This window comes from Gambusia affinis, linkage group LG10, assembly GCF_019740435.1.
Source record: "Gambusia affinis linkage group LG10, SWU_Gaff_1.0, whole genome shotgun sequence".
NCBI classification, from domain to species: Eukaryota; Metazoa; Chordata; class Actinopteri; order Cyprinodontiformes; family Poeciliidae; genus Gambusia; species Gambusia affinis.
Window position 1 is genome coordinate 28,099,594 of NC_057877.1, and position 15,273 is coordinate 28,114,866.

Below are 15,273 nucleotides of genomic sequence, written 5' to 3' on the forward strand. Positions count from 1 at the left end.
TTCCATTTTCCCTCCTTTTCATTTATTCACAATTTATTATTTTTCTTGTTATTTTTTTCCTTCTAATGTTAAATTACTACTGTTGAAAATGACAAATATTAACTTATGTTACACCGCCCAATCAAATAAATGGGAAAGTTCTTCTTTATGCAAAACTTAATTACTTTATCAAGCCATTTCTTTCTTTCTATATTTATTATTAATTTTGGCAGGATCAGTCTCCCATAGAAAGAACTAAAGCTACAGACAATACACTGAGAAACAGGATGGTGAAATTTCACAAAAGATGAACAGAAAACCAAATTATTGTTAAATACTGCAGGCTTATATGTCTTGTCTAATTCTATTAAATTCATTTAAATTTAAATTCTAAATTAAGTTGATATAATGCAAACTGTCTGAGGGCGGATGACGTGCTGGCACGTCAAAATCAACGTTTCCAGTTGATTTTATTTACTTTTCTCAAAACTTTGCTTGATTAAAAATGTTAAAATGCAGAATACACTGGACAGGACCGGTCCAATAATAGACGACGGGTCTTTATCTGCATTTCTTTTGCTAAATTACCCATTTTAAACAACTTTTACAGAGCTAAGATGTGAATAAACCCATTTCCTTTTGCAAAATTCCTCAAAAATTATTGTAAATTTTCATCTCTTGGCTAAAATATGAGCCCTGATTTTACAAATAAATGGGGAGGAAAAACGTCTGAAATTCACTTGATGTTGATCAACAGAATCAAAAAATGAAAAAGATTAATTTCTCAATTTTTTTTCTTTAAATTTAGTGCGCGACCATATTTTTAGTGGATAAGAATGAAGTAGAAATGGCTGTTTTTATAAAATATGGAGCCAAAAAAAGGTAAAATAGTTTTTTTTTAAGTCAGAACTGAACAAAAATCACATGTATCTATGAAGATTTTATTTAATTTACTAAAAATAAAATCACTAAAATGCATTGTGATATTAAAGTTGTACATATTTAAAACATATTAGACTGTAAATATTTTAAGACTGTAAAAAAGTTAATTTTAATGTTTATATTATGAATGTAGTAAAATGTAATAAATACGGTTTATGATCTAACTCATCTGGTTTCCATTCAGGGTTGCATGACAAAATATTTGCTTTTACACAAAATACTATCATGGTTTTATGTTTGTTTTATTAGAGCGACATTTTCAACAAGGAGAATTATGTTCAAAGTATTCGACAATATTCAAGGAAAATAAAAAAATATGCACAATATGGAGCATGAAGTGCTGCCATGGTTACAGCATCCGGAGAACAGATTTACATTTTTCTGCCTGCTTCTGGGTTCAATTACTGCAAAAATGTTCTGACCGGCATATTGGAGCCACTGTAGAAACAAAAACTGGAGAAAATTTCACCCAAAAAAATGTAGAAATTGTTATAAAAACAAAAAGGTTTGAAATTCTCTTCAGAGTTTGAAAAGTCAAACAGAAAAACTGAATTTTTAGATTAGTGTCAGATTTTTTTCTTGAAAAAAGGTGGAGATTTTTTTTTAATTTGAAGTCACAAATTTGCTAAAATAAACCAAATATTTTTTATATATTTTTATTTTAGGAAAAAAATGGAAAATGCAGATTCAGGTTAGAAATTTTTGACTTTTGAAACTCAGAAAGTTCCACGTTATTTTCTCAAAATTTTAAACTTTTCACTCAGAAATTTGTCTTTTTCCTAGAAAATTTCTGAGATCTCAAAATTAATTTTTTTTTGTCTCATATTTTCAACTTTTCAATTTCTGATATTTCCATTTCTTCTCAAATTTTTGACTTTTGAAACTCAAATTTTCTTCAAAATGTCTGAGATTAATCTAAAAAATGTCTTAATTTTCTGGTGATCATTTTTGTTTTTTCTATCTAAAATGAGTCTCAAAGTTTTCACAGGATTTTGGAGAAAAAAACAGAACCAGACAGAGAATTTGTCGGGTTTATTGCAGGATCACGATCACAGTGGCTTCCAGTACAAGAACTTACTGCAGGTTTATACGTTTGAAACAAAAGTTTAATGTTTCTCCCAAAACACTAGAAAGAAAAAACATTTTCTTCTTTCAGGTTTTTGTGCAGAACATTTCCTGCTCCTTCTTTTTCTTTCACACAACAAAAACTTGTAAATCTTTGGACTTTATTATTTTTGCTACCAGTTGGAAGACATTTAGGTCAGGAATGATTTATAAGACATTAAAACACAGAAAAGCTTTAAAAACGAATTAGGATAGAAGGTTTCACTGCATTATAATACACAAAATTATGCAAATTCTTTTTCAATGTTTAAAGAAATGAGTTTATAATTAACCCCAAAACGATTCAAACCCAACTCAGATTTAGTTTTGGACGTTTAAACGTGTTTCTTCTAGCAGGCAGTAGTAAGGTTTTAGTGTCCTAACTAAAGAACCTGTGGAGGGAGCTAAAGATTAGGGTGATGGTACGGAGGACATCCGACTTTATATACGTGGAGATAATCAAAGTGGAAACTAGAAATGCACCGACTGCAGATTTCTGGCCTGATGATTCAGATTTTGGCCAGAACCAATTTGCCTGAAAAGTTGCCAAGTATCCCAACAAAATTTCAAAGTCGGCAACAGCGCCATCTTTGCTTGGGGCGATGGCTGATCTCCCAAAATTCATGAAATCATTACCGAAAAAAACTCCTGCAACGTTAAATTGTTTTCCACTCAATTTTGACAAGGGTGTAAATATTTAGCATAATGTACTTTATTAATGCATAAAATATAAACTACAAAGTTTTGTTGTCTAAATGTTTTAAGACAAACGTCTTGATGAATCGACATCCTGACAGAGACGAGAAAAACTTTGGGCTTAAAGCTGAAGCGTCTTAAATTTCATTAAAAAATATTCTATTCCACATTTATTGAAACTCATGTTGTGACAGTTTTATATGAAAAACAAAAAAAAATGTTGTTCCTGTCTTCTGCCAACTAGAAACAACCAATCAGAAGCAGGAGGCGGGGCTTAACGCTGTCAATCACAGCCCTTACGCTGCGCTAACGTACAGCTTTTTCCTGACGGTTTTTCCTCCAAGTTGTTTCTCTGCCATTAACACATTGATCAGCGAGTACATGAGATTGATTGAGAGCACTAAGCTCCGCCTCCTGTCTCTTATTGGTTGTTTTTGGTGCTTTTCTTCAGACGGCTGAAGCAGCTCAGGGAGGTTGATGTTTTTACAGATTATGCGTCTCAAACTGTCAAAACATGAGTTTTAACAAATATGTAAAAAAAAATTCATTTTAATGAGAGTTACGTACTTTAAGTGTACACAGTAAGTAAGGAAACACAAAGTCATTGCTTACGTTGCAACAAGATGCATTAAATTAATCTGTCCGGCTCCAGAAACTGGCATTTTTAATTCGCTTCATTCTGCAAGAAGTCAGAAGAATATTGTAAAAATCATTTCCAGGCTGATTTGCTTACATTTTCTGAATGTTTAAGAAAAAGTTTCAAGGTAAAAGCTTGCATAAAGGCAACAGAGAAGCTAATTTAAGCCCTGATTAGAGATACGGAGGCCATGAAGTGACAAAAATAAGGAAGTTGGAGTTAGAACATCTACAGCGTCATAATGCACATTTCACAGCTTCATCATAGAAACAGAAACAGAATCACGGCTGGCTGCTGATTAGAGATTATTTCTCAAAAGTCTGAAGCGTTCAATAGTGTCTCAGACATGAATCAAAGATCTAAACAAATCATGCAAAAATTAAGTGTTTTGAATAAAAAGAGTACAAAACAAATATTTTTTTTGTTTGCCTAGTGGTCATTCAGAAAAACAAATATCACATCATTCACTCATTCATCAGGTTCAAACGCTGTTTCAGAGCAAAGTGCATCTCTTCAAACCGTGTCGCCTCTGAGGAACAAAACAATCTCCATGGAAACACATTCAGCATGACACAGATGTTTATATGTACAAATAATTCAACAGAGTAAAGGAAAAAAAAAGAACATGACGCATGTAACATGGACGGATTTTTGGCCTACTTGGCTTTCCGTACATGACGCGTGTGTCAAAAACATTCACAAAAACTGATGTTGAGAGTCCAGGAGGGAGAAGAGTGAAGCCAGGTGCCTGATGGGAAATGGAGTGTGTGAAAATCCGTCAACGATGAAAGCAACATGAAGGTTTTCTAAGGCTGAAGTCCAGCTGGTTCTGGCTGCCCCCTGCTGGTCGACCGGAGCAACGACATCCGAGGAGGGAAAGGCAAAGACAGAGAGGAAGAGGAAGAGGAGGAGGAAGGGTTGTGTTTTCACCTGATTCCTGCTGTCTGTCTAATGACAAACATTTAAAAAATCATGCTTCATTAGGACAACATGGCGATCAACGGAAGCATCAAAAATGGCGTCAAAACATGCGACTTAGTGAGGATGAAGGCAGGCATGAGGAGCAGAGTGGCTCAGGCAGGCAGGCAGACATCACCAACAGAGCACAGATGACGACAGGAGACAGATGGAGCACAGCTGCACCCATGGTGTTAGCAAGCAGACCGAGACGGCTTAAACAAAGTCCGGGCGCTGCTGGGATTCAACATGGCTCTCTGCTAAACAATCAGAGGTACGGAAGAAGATTAGGGCCACTAAACAAAAATAATAATGATTCTGAATTTAATCTCAGAATTTTGAAAAAAATTCTGATTAAATTCAAAATTCTAAGATTAAGTTCAAATTTATCATAAAGAAGTTGGGATTATGAGATTAAAATTCTGAGCATAAATTCAGAATTCTGATTTTTTTATTGTTATTATGAATTCTAAAACAATTCTGAGTTTAATCGTATTGGTTAAATTCAGAATTCTAAGATTAAATTAAAAATTCTGAAAAAAAGCCAAAATTCAGAGATTAAATCCAGAATCCTGAGATTAAAGCCAGAATTATTTTTTTCAGTGATCCTAATCTTCTCCTGTACAGAGGAGACTCTTGCTAAAAGTTATTTTTTTCCTGTTAGAGGAAAAGTCGACCAGAAATGTGCAAACGTTGCTCTATGTTTTAAAGATGGTCCGATTTGTTTTTTTTTATATATTTTTGCACTTTCAGCTCAATTCCAGTCGTAAAATTATAAAATAAAAGCTGTTTTAATGAGAAAAAAGCTTCGATAGAGTTAGGAGACTCAGTCCGTTTGAACACCCGTCTCTTCAACGTAATTTCATGCTGATGCGTTAAAAGACAAACTGTGAGAGCGAATCAGGATGCGACTGAACAGAAACAAAGATGGCGTCGTTTATGAAATCTCTCTGACTCTCTGCTGATTATGGAAAGCACAGAAACATGCAGGGCCTCCTTCTCCCCGCCCCCCAGCCTCCACCACCAATCATTATCAGCGTGAGCCCTCCACCAGCCAATCAAATCGCCCGGCCACTCTGCAGCCCTCAGGAACCTGCAGCCACGAACAGGAGAGAAACCGTTATAAAAATAAACAGAAACGCACTTAAAAACTTCAACACAGAGAGAATCTTGTGTTTAACATAAAAAATTCTAACTTTCAGAGAAACAAGTTTTCTGCGACACTAGCTGCGTTTCCACTGACCAGATAAATGCACAATTTGACATTTCAAAAACAAATTTGCTTAATGGAAACACGCCAAGTCTTTTTATTTATTTGAAGAAAAAGTCCTGCACTGAAATTAGGTGGTTTTACGGAAATTAATGTATTTCATAAAACTGCAAAGGAAAAACGTTTTTCACATATGAATCACATGATCAACAAAAGGATGTTACTACTGCCGGAAACCACAAAGATGACGACAACAGGAAGTGGCAGGAGGAGGATTTTTAATGAATTATTGCGTGAACAAACGTGTTCATGTGGGATTTAATTGAGTTTCTTATTTAATTTAAGCACTTCAATTGTGAATTTTTATCATTTTTTCAATATTTGCTGAATATTGACAAAGTTTTGCACACATTTATAATGGAAACGCAGCTACAGCTAAGTTGTCACACACTAAAGCACCACATCTTCTTTCAAATATTTTCATTTTAATTTGTTTATGTCAAACAGACAATAAAAGCTTGGATTTGGAACAAACCAAAAAGAAACACAGAGCAGAATAAACTCTGAATTATTAAAATAATCCTGCAAACTTCATACAAACATCCTTCTTACTGAACATGAAACCAGATCCTAAAAGATGCCATGGCTGCTTTTCTTCCTGCCACCGAATCCCCACCAAACCACCAGCTTAAATCCTCATGTTTGTTCATTTTTTATGCACAAATTGAACTATGAACTGTGGAGAAAACAAGGAAATTTTCATTTCTGCTGCAACTTCTATCAAGAAACTCTAAGAATCTATAAAAAAACCCGCATCAGCAGTTTTAAAATGAAAATGGCATATATTCATTACATTTGAGGGAAATAGCAATTGTTTAACATATAAGTTGCATATCTTACCCATTATGGTTCCCATTAAGAGTTTTGTCTCAGGTTTGTAAATAAAAATGTAACTAAAATTTTCTCACAAATTTTCTAGTTTTTGGAATTTGAAAAAAAATATATATATATTTTAAATGCCACCTCCAGAAAATTATTTCAGAAATATACTTTTCATTTGGTGGTCAGAAAATCCAACACTTTTCCTGTCAGCGAATACACCATCTATGAACAAATGGTGCTGATGACACCACTCTTCAGTGAAGTGAAGTTGTTACTGAAGGAAGAAAACTCAAAGTTGGCTTTAGAAACGGAAACCAAAGTGTAATTTGTTTAAAATTAAATCAGAGGAAACAGTTAGGTACCATTTATAAGAAAAGAAAATTGGCTGCTAGAAAGCGAGAGAGAGCAGGACTTTGAGCAGACAACAGGAAGGCTGAACAAAGTGAACTGTTTCACTTTTAAAAAACATTTCTGCAGTGAAATATTCTGGATTTGAGAATCTCACAGTTTGAGTAAAGATCTATATGTTCTAGAATATTGTTATGTCGGCCTGAGTAATTCTGCTAATAAGAAATCAACTAATTTGTATTGGATACAAATTAACAGAACTTTACAGCGAATAATTTGTGTGACATAAACTTCTAATATTAATAATTACTAACTTTTCACAGCAAGAAAGAGAAAAACTGTTTTAATATCTTCTTATCTTGTAATTCTTAATAAGAAACACGACTGAGTTAAATTAGCTTAAACCTTTATAAAAAAAACACGTTTTAGAAATCAGCAACAAAATTATGATCAGTGAATTTCTACAAATATACGACGGAGTATTAGAGTCAGAATAAAAAATGTTTTTTGTTTTAGAGAATAAAGACACAAAATTAACAGAAAAATGTCATAAAATTAAAAAATAAAAAGTTGTTTAATGAGATGTTTTCTTATTTCTAAAATAGACAAAGTTTAACTTCACAAAGTGCTCAGCATCCTCATTTTAATTTTTTATAATTTTTCACAGAAGTAAATAAGTCATAATTTGTTTTTTCCTCATTCTTGTATTATTACGACTTTATTCTCATAATATTATGAATTTATTATTTTTTCTGAACCTGGCACTAAAACTCCTTTTGTTCAATTATTAATAAACACTAAGAGAAAGTATCTAAAATTTTTATATGTTGTTAATTATAATAGTTATGGAACTTAGCTGCACAAAACTCTGCAAAGCCAATAAAAAAAATAAAAATAAATTTTCCTGAAACCTGCAGGTGTGAGCAGCTCAGTTTGTGGTGAGAATTGTTTGCAGGAAGAAAAGCATAAAATGTCATCTTAATATTCTGTTTCTTCTTAAAAAACTGCATGAAATGAACTCGTGTGCATAAAAATGGCATTAATGAAGACAAACCGGCAGGATGGCACAGACAACAAAAAAAGTGCAAAAATGCACAAAAAACCCACAACAAGAGCTTAAAATCAGGGAGTTTGATTGTTTTATCCAAAAAAAATAAAGTAAAAAGTTTCTAATATATTACATAAAGTCATGTAAGATAATCTGATTGATACTGAGCTCAGCAGGTTTGTCCTGGTTGTCCTGGGGATGGACGGCGTTTGGATGCTACGGCGTCACGCTGATGCTAACAGGCAAACATGGAGGCAACGACAGACAGGAGGCGGCGCCTCAGATGTACGTCACGGCACCTTTGCTGTTTTTCTCGATGGTGATTTCTACGTAGGAAGTGGGAACGTAGCCTTCCTCGCCGCTCTGCTTCCTCGCCCGCGTCCAGCCGTCGCCTTTGTCCTCTTCGATGATGTACAGCACCTGCAACAAAAAGCCCAACATGGCCGCTGTGAGCAGAAAAGTGGCAGAAACAAACATTAAATCTTTCAATATTTCATTGCAGTAAAGCGTAAACAAGGCGTCCAGTTTGAACCCAACTGGTTTTCAAACTTGCAACTGGAATAAAGCCAATTATTCCAGAGTTTGGTAGTAACTAGTTACTTTTACTTGAATAACTGTTTTTGACTAAATGTACATTTAGGAGTGTTTTTGCTACGCTGTACTTTCTACTTTTACTAGAGTAATTTTATCATGGAGTATTTCTGCTCTTACTTGAGCAAAATTTCTGGATTTCCAACCCATTGAATGAAAAACAAAATTTCCCCAGACACACACCTGCAGTTTCTGTTGAAGTTTCATAAGTTTTTTATTTGAAAGAAACTAATTTAGAAACATTTTATTTTGCCTGATTGTTACTTTTATAAATTATTGTCATTTAATTTCCACTTAACATTATATTTTGTAATTTTTACTCTTACTTGACGGAAAGGTAAAAATATGTTAGAGCAGTGCTACTCTTCAGTTTAAGTTTTGGGAACTTTGTCCACCTCTGGATTTCATTCCCACATTGATCCGTTAAATTATATGCAAATGCAGTTTTATTCAAACTTAAATAAATGCTGTTGTCAATGAATTATCAATAAATATGATATCAAATAAATTATAAAAAATAGCAAATTGAAATATTTCAGGGACTTTGTTTCTCCATTTTTATTTCAGACTTTTTTATAATTTTATGTTCTTACATTCAAATGAGCAAGCGGGGTTTTCTGTGTAACTAAAATAAATACATACTGTCATTATTAAATGCTTAATAAATATATACACAAGGGGATATGGCTTTCTCTGTAAATAATTTAAAAAAATCTTGAAATACATTTTGTGTTTTTGCAGGGATAAAAATTCCCTGCAGGCAGGATAAAACATGCGTGTTGTTTTACAGGAGAACACAAGGTGGCGCCATTGGTTCAAAAAGCAAAGAACTGATGAACATTACCTCATCCTCTGCCATCATCAGTGTCCCCTCATTCTGGCCTACAAAACAAAGAAACATCATCAGACATAATGCAAATCACATTTCTAAACATTCAAACATTTTTCTTTAAAATCTCCAAAGTCTGAAAAGAAAAACTGAGTTATTTTTGACTGATTCTGTCCAAAACCAGGGGCGTCTAAATGCAAACTTTGTAATCAGGGTAAATTTATGACCAGTTTGTCTTTTTATAACCAAACTTTTATAAAATGCAAAGTTGAAAAACCAACTCTGTGGTGCCTAAATCAGCTTTTATTTAATTTATCAAACTTGGTGAGTGTTTTCAAAGAAAATTACTCAAATAAATTTGTTTATTGACGCTCAAAACAATTTGAAAACCAGGTAAAATGTCTTGCTGTACAGAAAATGTGTAAATCTATTTAAAAGTTTTGGATTTACAATGAACACTTTTCTACAAAAAAATTTAAAAAAGAAAATGAAATCTTGAATTGCTTGTTTTTATTGTAATCTTTCTATTATTATTATTATTATTTATATTTTTTGGCAATTAATTTTAACTTAATTTTGGCCCACATAACAAAAACAATCATCATTTTGTAAGCTTCAAATATTATAATCATATTACTCGTCTTTTAAACCTTACCAGTAGGCCCAGTGGTAAGGGAAAGCTATATTTGGTAAATGAAAATGAAACATTCTTCTCACTACAGTTTTATTTTTCACTCATTAATAAAGCTAAATTAAGTAAAACAGAGCAATTAAACATGATACAATTCACCATTTTAAAGTGGAACTTAGCTTAGCTTAGCTTAGCCGTAGCTTATTCTGGGCAAATTGAGCAAACGGAAAATGTCCAAAGTAATAAAATACACATATTATCCTTCGTAACCATAAACAGACTGTAACTTACCAGTCTTATAGACGCACAATCTCATAAAAAGCACAAAACTACCTACAAACCACAACTTCTGCTGCTTCCTGATCTGAATAAATGTTACTCAGAAAACGGGCGCGCCCCCTGGTGGCGCAGCTAAGCACTGCATCAGTTACCGTGGAAGGAGTAGAGCGCCTTGCAGTGTCCGATGACGGGCAGCGGGTCGTCGTCGTCGAACTCGTCGTCGAACTCGTGCGGGTCGTGGTTGGGTTGGGCCGGCTGCGTGGGGCGGTGCTGCGGCGTCCGATGCGGCGTCTGATGCGGCGTCTGATGCTCCTGGTTGGTGTCATCATTGTAGCTGCCCTCAGGGCTGATGGGAAACAGACAAAAAAACAAAAATTAAAACAGCAGGAGAGCTGATCTAGATCATTCTTAAAGGGCCGGTTGTTCCAGAACGTAGTGATAAACTGTATTAATAAATAGCTCTGTGTGCATTTATAAATACTGAACATCTTTTATTTAATGATTTTTTTTGTGTGATTTACTTTTGTAATTAAAGTCAGATTTTGTGAATATAAATTAGAAATATTTAATAAAATTTTTTAAACATGTGGTCTGTTTTTAGTTAATATTATGATTTCTGGTATATATGATAATTTATTTAATGCTGTTTTATTGCCTTTATGTTGTTATTAGTCCATCTTAACACTTGTCCTCATTCAAATACACAATAAAAAATATTTAGAAACATCTACTTTTAATTTAAATGGATTTATTCAAATATTTCTACTAAATATCTAAATCTGCTGATTAAGGAGTTTCAATGTAGAACATAAAAGTTTTTATCTTAAAATGCAAAACGTTTATAATTTTGTACAGTTTTGGTTAATTACTGTTCTGATTTGTTTTTCAGCAAACTGCCTGTTTTGTTGTTGTTTTTTTTGAGTTTGTAAACTCAGGTAACGATTAATCAATTACTAAATTAGTTGAGGATTATTTATCTGATTGATCAATCAGCTCTGGATAACAGAGGCAGGTGTGGCGCCGGCTGGCTGGTCACCTCTCCCTGCCGTGAGGCGTGTGATGGTGGTTGTCTGCGCTGTGCCGCCGGTCTCCTCTGGAGCTCTGCTTTCCCTCCACCTCCGACAGCCACATCTGCAAAGAGAACCACGAAAAGACCAAGAATGATTTAGGATGATCTGTTTGTACGCCGATGACGACGTCATATTCCACCATCACAAACAAGCAATAAATCAGTTAATAACACGATAAATTAAGACAAGCTCAGTAATTTTTACTTTTTTTGATTTCTTATTTTTCTCTTTCTACCAAAAACTGGATGATTAAAATCTTCATTCTGGTGTTTTGGTCTCAACCAGCCCTTATTTTGAAGGACAGTTTTGTTTAAACAGACTTCATCTGTTGTTTTGGATTGTAAAATGTATTCCAGTTCCAGTGTTAAATGTTCATTAGAAATTAAAGTTTACTGATTGTTGAGAATGTGTTCTTGCATTATTATTACTACCATGTTACATGAAAATGGTCACAAAACAACAACATTATTATTTATTGCAGTAACCTTTGGGTAGGACTGCACTGATTGCAGTTTTCAGGCCGATCACCAATTACCCATTTTTAAAAAACTTCTTATTTTTGCCGCTGCCATTTTTTCTGTCTGAAATCTGAAATTTTGTCACTAAATATTGCAAAAAAGTCACTTAGTTGGCAACAGTGGGGTGACTGTTGTTAACTGAAGATGTTCAGACATGACCTGGAGGGAACAGTCTGTCAGACAAACCTCTCAGAGCAGAGCAGAGGAGGACAGCAGCTGGTTTATATTCATTTTCTGAGGAAGATAAGATCGGTGGAAAAGACCGGCTTCACATATAAGCATCGGCCGATCATCGATATTCCAAAATTAAGGAAATCATCCAGCCAGTAAATCGGTGCATCCCTACTGTTTAGGAGAATTTGTCGTCCAGAAAAAACCATCAAACCTCGTTTTTGTGGATTTCTGATCGCAGCTTCTGGATGTTGCAGATGGTCTCAGAGATCTTGGGCTGCAGGCTGTTGGGGTCGCCCATCTGCGGGTTCTTCTCGTACACGTCCTTCATCTTGTTCAAGGCGTCCCTGACAGAAAAGAACAGGTTCAGAAACGAACAGGTTCAGAAATGAACAGGTTCAGAAACGAACAGGTTCAGAAACGAACAGGTTCAGAAACGAACAGGTTCAGAAACGAACAGGTTCAGCAGCCGGACCTGCAGCTCTTCCTGACGCCTCGGCTGGCGACCTCTCACCTCTGATCCGTTTCCTTCTGCAGCTCCCGGTTCAGTTCGTCAATCTTCTGCTGCAGCCGCTTCCTCCTCTGCTCAGGAGGCAAGTGGCTGAAATCCTCCAGAGACGGAACCTGCCGATCAGAAAGCACAATTAGGACAAAATCACAGAAAATCACCGCTACAGGCAGTGTTAGTGTATACACACAGGAACACACCGGTCCACTTTTTCACTTCTGATACCGATATCTCAGGTTTAGTATGAGCCAAACAGATACAGAAACACAACTGAATTGACATCAAATGTCAATTTTTTTAGAAAACACAAACATAAATGTGCTGTATTTGGTAACTCTGCGTCAGTACAGACACACTAAAATACACCAATAGATTCAGAAGTTTGGCTAAAACACATAAAAATGTCTTTAATTTGTTCAGTCAGGACAGTTAGGAGCAGAACAGCCAATGTAAAGAAGGGGTGTCCAAACTTTCTGCAACATGGGCCAAAATCGACTGCTGTTCATCTCTTCATGTACGGAGTGCTGAGACTGTCGAGAAGCTTAAATGTTTGTGATCCATTTTTATTCTTTGGCGTTTTATTTAAACAGTTAAGTATATTTGAACTTTGTTTTAAATACAAATATGCTTTCATTTAAATACATTTACGTTTTTTTCTTATTGTTATCTTGATTTATCTAGTTGAACTGTACAACACTTTGAGGTCAAGAGAAAAATTATTAACAATGCAAGTGGAAATTATTGCGCTTGTTGTAATTTATTATGTGATTAATTGATTTATTACTCGACCATTTGTTTATTTTATTTATTTACTTATTTTTTCATAAACGGTATGGACTACTTTTAGTCTAAAGAAATAAAGAGACTAAAAAACATAGATTGTATTGGTCTAGTTGTGTCAAATACTGACACAACTAGACCAATACATCCTTAAATTAAAGGAAAAGCAGAAAAAAGGGTTAGTAACAGATGAATACTTTGTGTTGTATCTGATATTTTAGTCAGAAGATTTCAATTTGTGTGCTGTAGTTTTATCCAAATTGAAAGAAAAGGTAAAAGTTTTTGAAACCAAATTTGTCTCAATTATGGGTCACACAAAATCAAACCAGCAAATGGCCCCCATGCTGCACTTTGGACACCCTTGCTGTAAATTTTCATAATGCAGAACTCCTTTACAGGTGAATAAAGTATTATTTCTGCAAATTATAGTTTTAGTTTGACACATAAAACACTTTGTGCTTCTGTTTTACAGGAGAACTATTCTAGCTGAAAAGATGCAGCAGCTACTGAATCTCTAGCTTTACTGGGGTTGTGTCGACACTAATGGAGTTCCTACTGCTGGGTCTCTATTGGCGTTGTGTCGACACTAATGTAGTTCCTACTGCTGGGTCTTTACTGGGGTTGTGTCGACACTAAAGGAGTTCCTACTGCTGGGTCTCTACTGGCGTTGTGTCGACACTAATGTAGTTCCTACTGCTGGGTCTGTACTGGGGTTGTGTCGACAATAATGGAGTTCCTATTGCTGGGTTTCTATTAGCATGGTGTTGACACTAATGGAGTTCCTACTGCTGGGTCTCTACTGGGAGGTGTTGACACTAATGGGGTTCCTACTGCTGGGTCTCTACTGGGAGGTGTTGACACTAATGGAGTTCCTACTGCTGGGTCTCTACTGGGGTTGTGTTGACACTAATGGAGTTCCTACTGCTGGGTCTCTACTGGGGTTGTGTTGACACTAATGGAGTTCCTACTGCTGGGTCTCTACTGGGGTTGTGTTGACACTAATGGAGTTCCTACTGCTTTACACACCAACACACTGACTCACCATCTTGACCGACCACTGAGCATTAATCGTTAAAGTAAGAAAAGAAACATTCTGATTAGTTTTCAGTGAAAATCACGAATAAAAGAATTCAATCGGTTAGTGTTCAGATTACAGCCAGGATGCTAAATATTCAGAAACCTGAGTTAAAAAACAACAATATTTGCATTAAAAACATTAAAAAACAATCAAATGAATTAATAATTTTAAAAAACATTTATAACGATTAATCAATTAATTTAAATAATCGCCAACCAATGTAGTGATCGGTTAATCATTAACTAGAGACTCAAAAACATGCCGTTTTCTACCAAGAACTTCTCAAGTGGCAGTTTTAGTTTAACTTGATTCAAATTATGTAAACAAATAAAATTAATAAAAACATCTATTATAAGCACTTTTTGCTAATTATTAACCGATTAATCCAAAAAATAATTAATAAATCTGCTATAATAAGCCGATCAGAGACGGCTGAGCTTTTCTAGCTGCAGATTCACCCTTTATTTAGTGTTCACTACATACCCTCCCTGCTAATTATCTGAGGTAAATATAATAAAAGCTTTTCAGCCATGATATTCAGCCGGTCCCAGATTTCTCTTGGCGCCGAGTCTGAGTGTTATTCACCAGTTTATGGTGAATTTTCCATCTGAGGCTCAAAGCTGTTTTCTCAGCTCTCAAACAGAACCGCAGGCTGAAGCCAAACCAACATCTTTAAAATAATCTCGGCCCGTTTGTTTGTTTATCGCCTCTCCACATGCACCAGCGAAGCAAAAACACAGCAAACATCCACCCAAAAACCAGCAGCACACCGTCAATCAGCAGGGATCCGCGGCTCTGATTGGACAAAAACCTCCGTCTTTCAGACAAGAATCACACAAAAACAACAAAATGAATCAAAAAGAAAAGAGGGAAAACAAGAAAAAACAAGGTGTCTGCAAGCTGTTGGGTAATATTACATTTTTTATCATTTGGACCAAAATTGTTTGGGCAAAATTAATCAAAGGCCAAATAAAAACAAAAATCAGGCAAATAAAGAAGCCAGATTTTTAAAAAA

General features: G+C 35.0%; 1 protein-coding gene across 3 annotated transcripts in view; it reads right to left on the bottom strand.

Annotated features, from left to right (window-relative positions):
- Window positions 1–1,144: 1,144 nt before the first annotated feature.
- fnbp1l (formin binding protein 1-like) overlaps window positions 1,145–15,273 on the bottom strand; it is a 63,312-nt gene continuing 49,183 nt past the window's right edge. For 2 of the 3 annotated variants that reach the window (XM_044130584.1, XM_044130586.1), the window contains exons 12-17: window positions 12,407–12,516; window positions 12,107–12,239; window positions 11,170–11,264; window positions 10,286–10,479; window positions 9,239–9,276; window positions 5,787–8,223 (exon numbers count right to left, since the gene is read on the bottom strand). In XM_044130584.1, the coding sequence (XP_043986519.1) occupies window positions 8,083–8,223; window positions 9,239–9,276; window positions 10,286–10,479; window positions 11,170–11,264; window positions 12,107–12,239; window positions 12,407–12,516 (711 nt within the window). In that variant the 3' untranslated portion in view covers window positions 5,787–8,082. Of the gene's footprint in view, window positions 5,409–5,786; window positions 8,224–9,238; window positions 9,277–10,285; window positions 10,480–11,169; window positions 11,265–12,106; window positions 12,240–12,406; window positions 12,517–15,273 lie in introns of those variants that run through there. The other variant, XM_044130585.1, reaches the window with a different exon arrangement.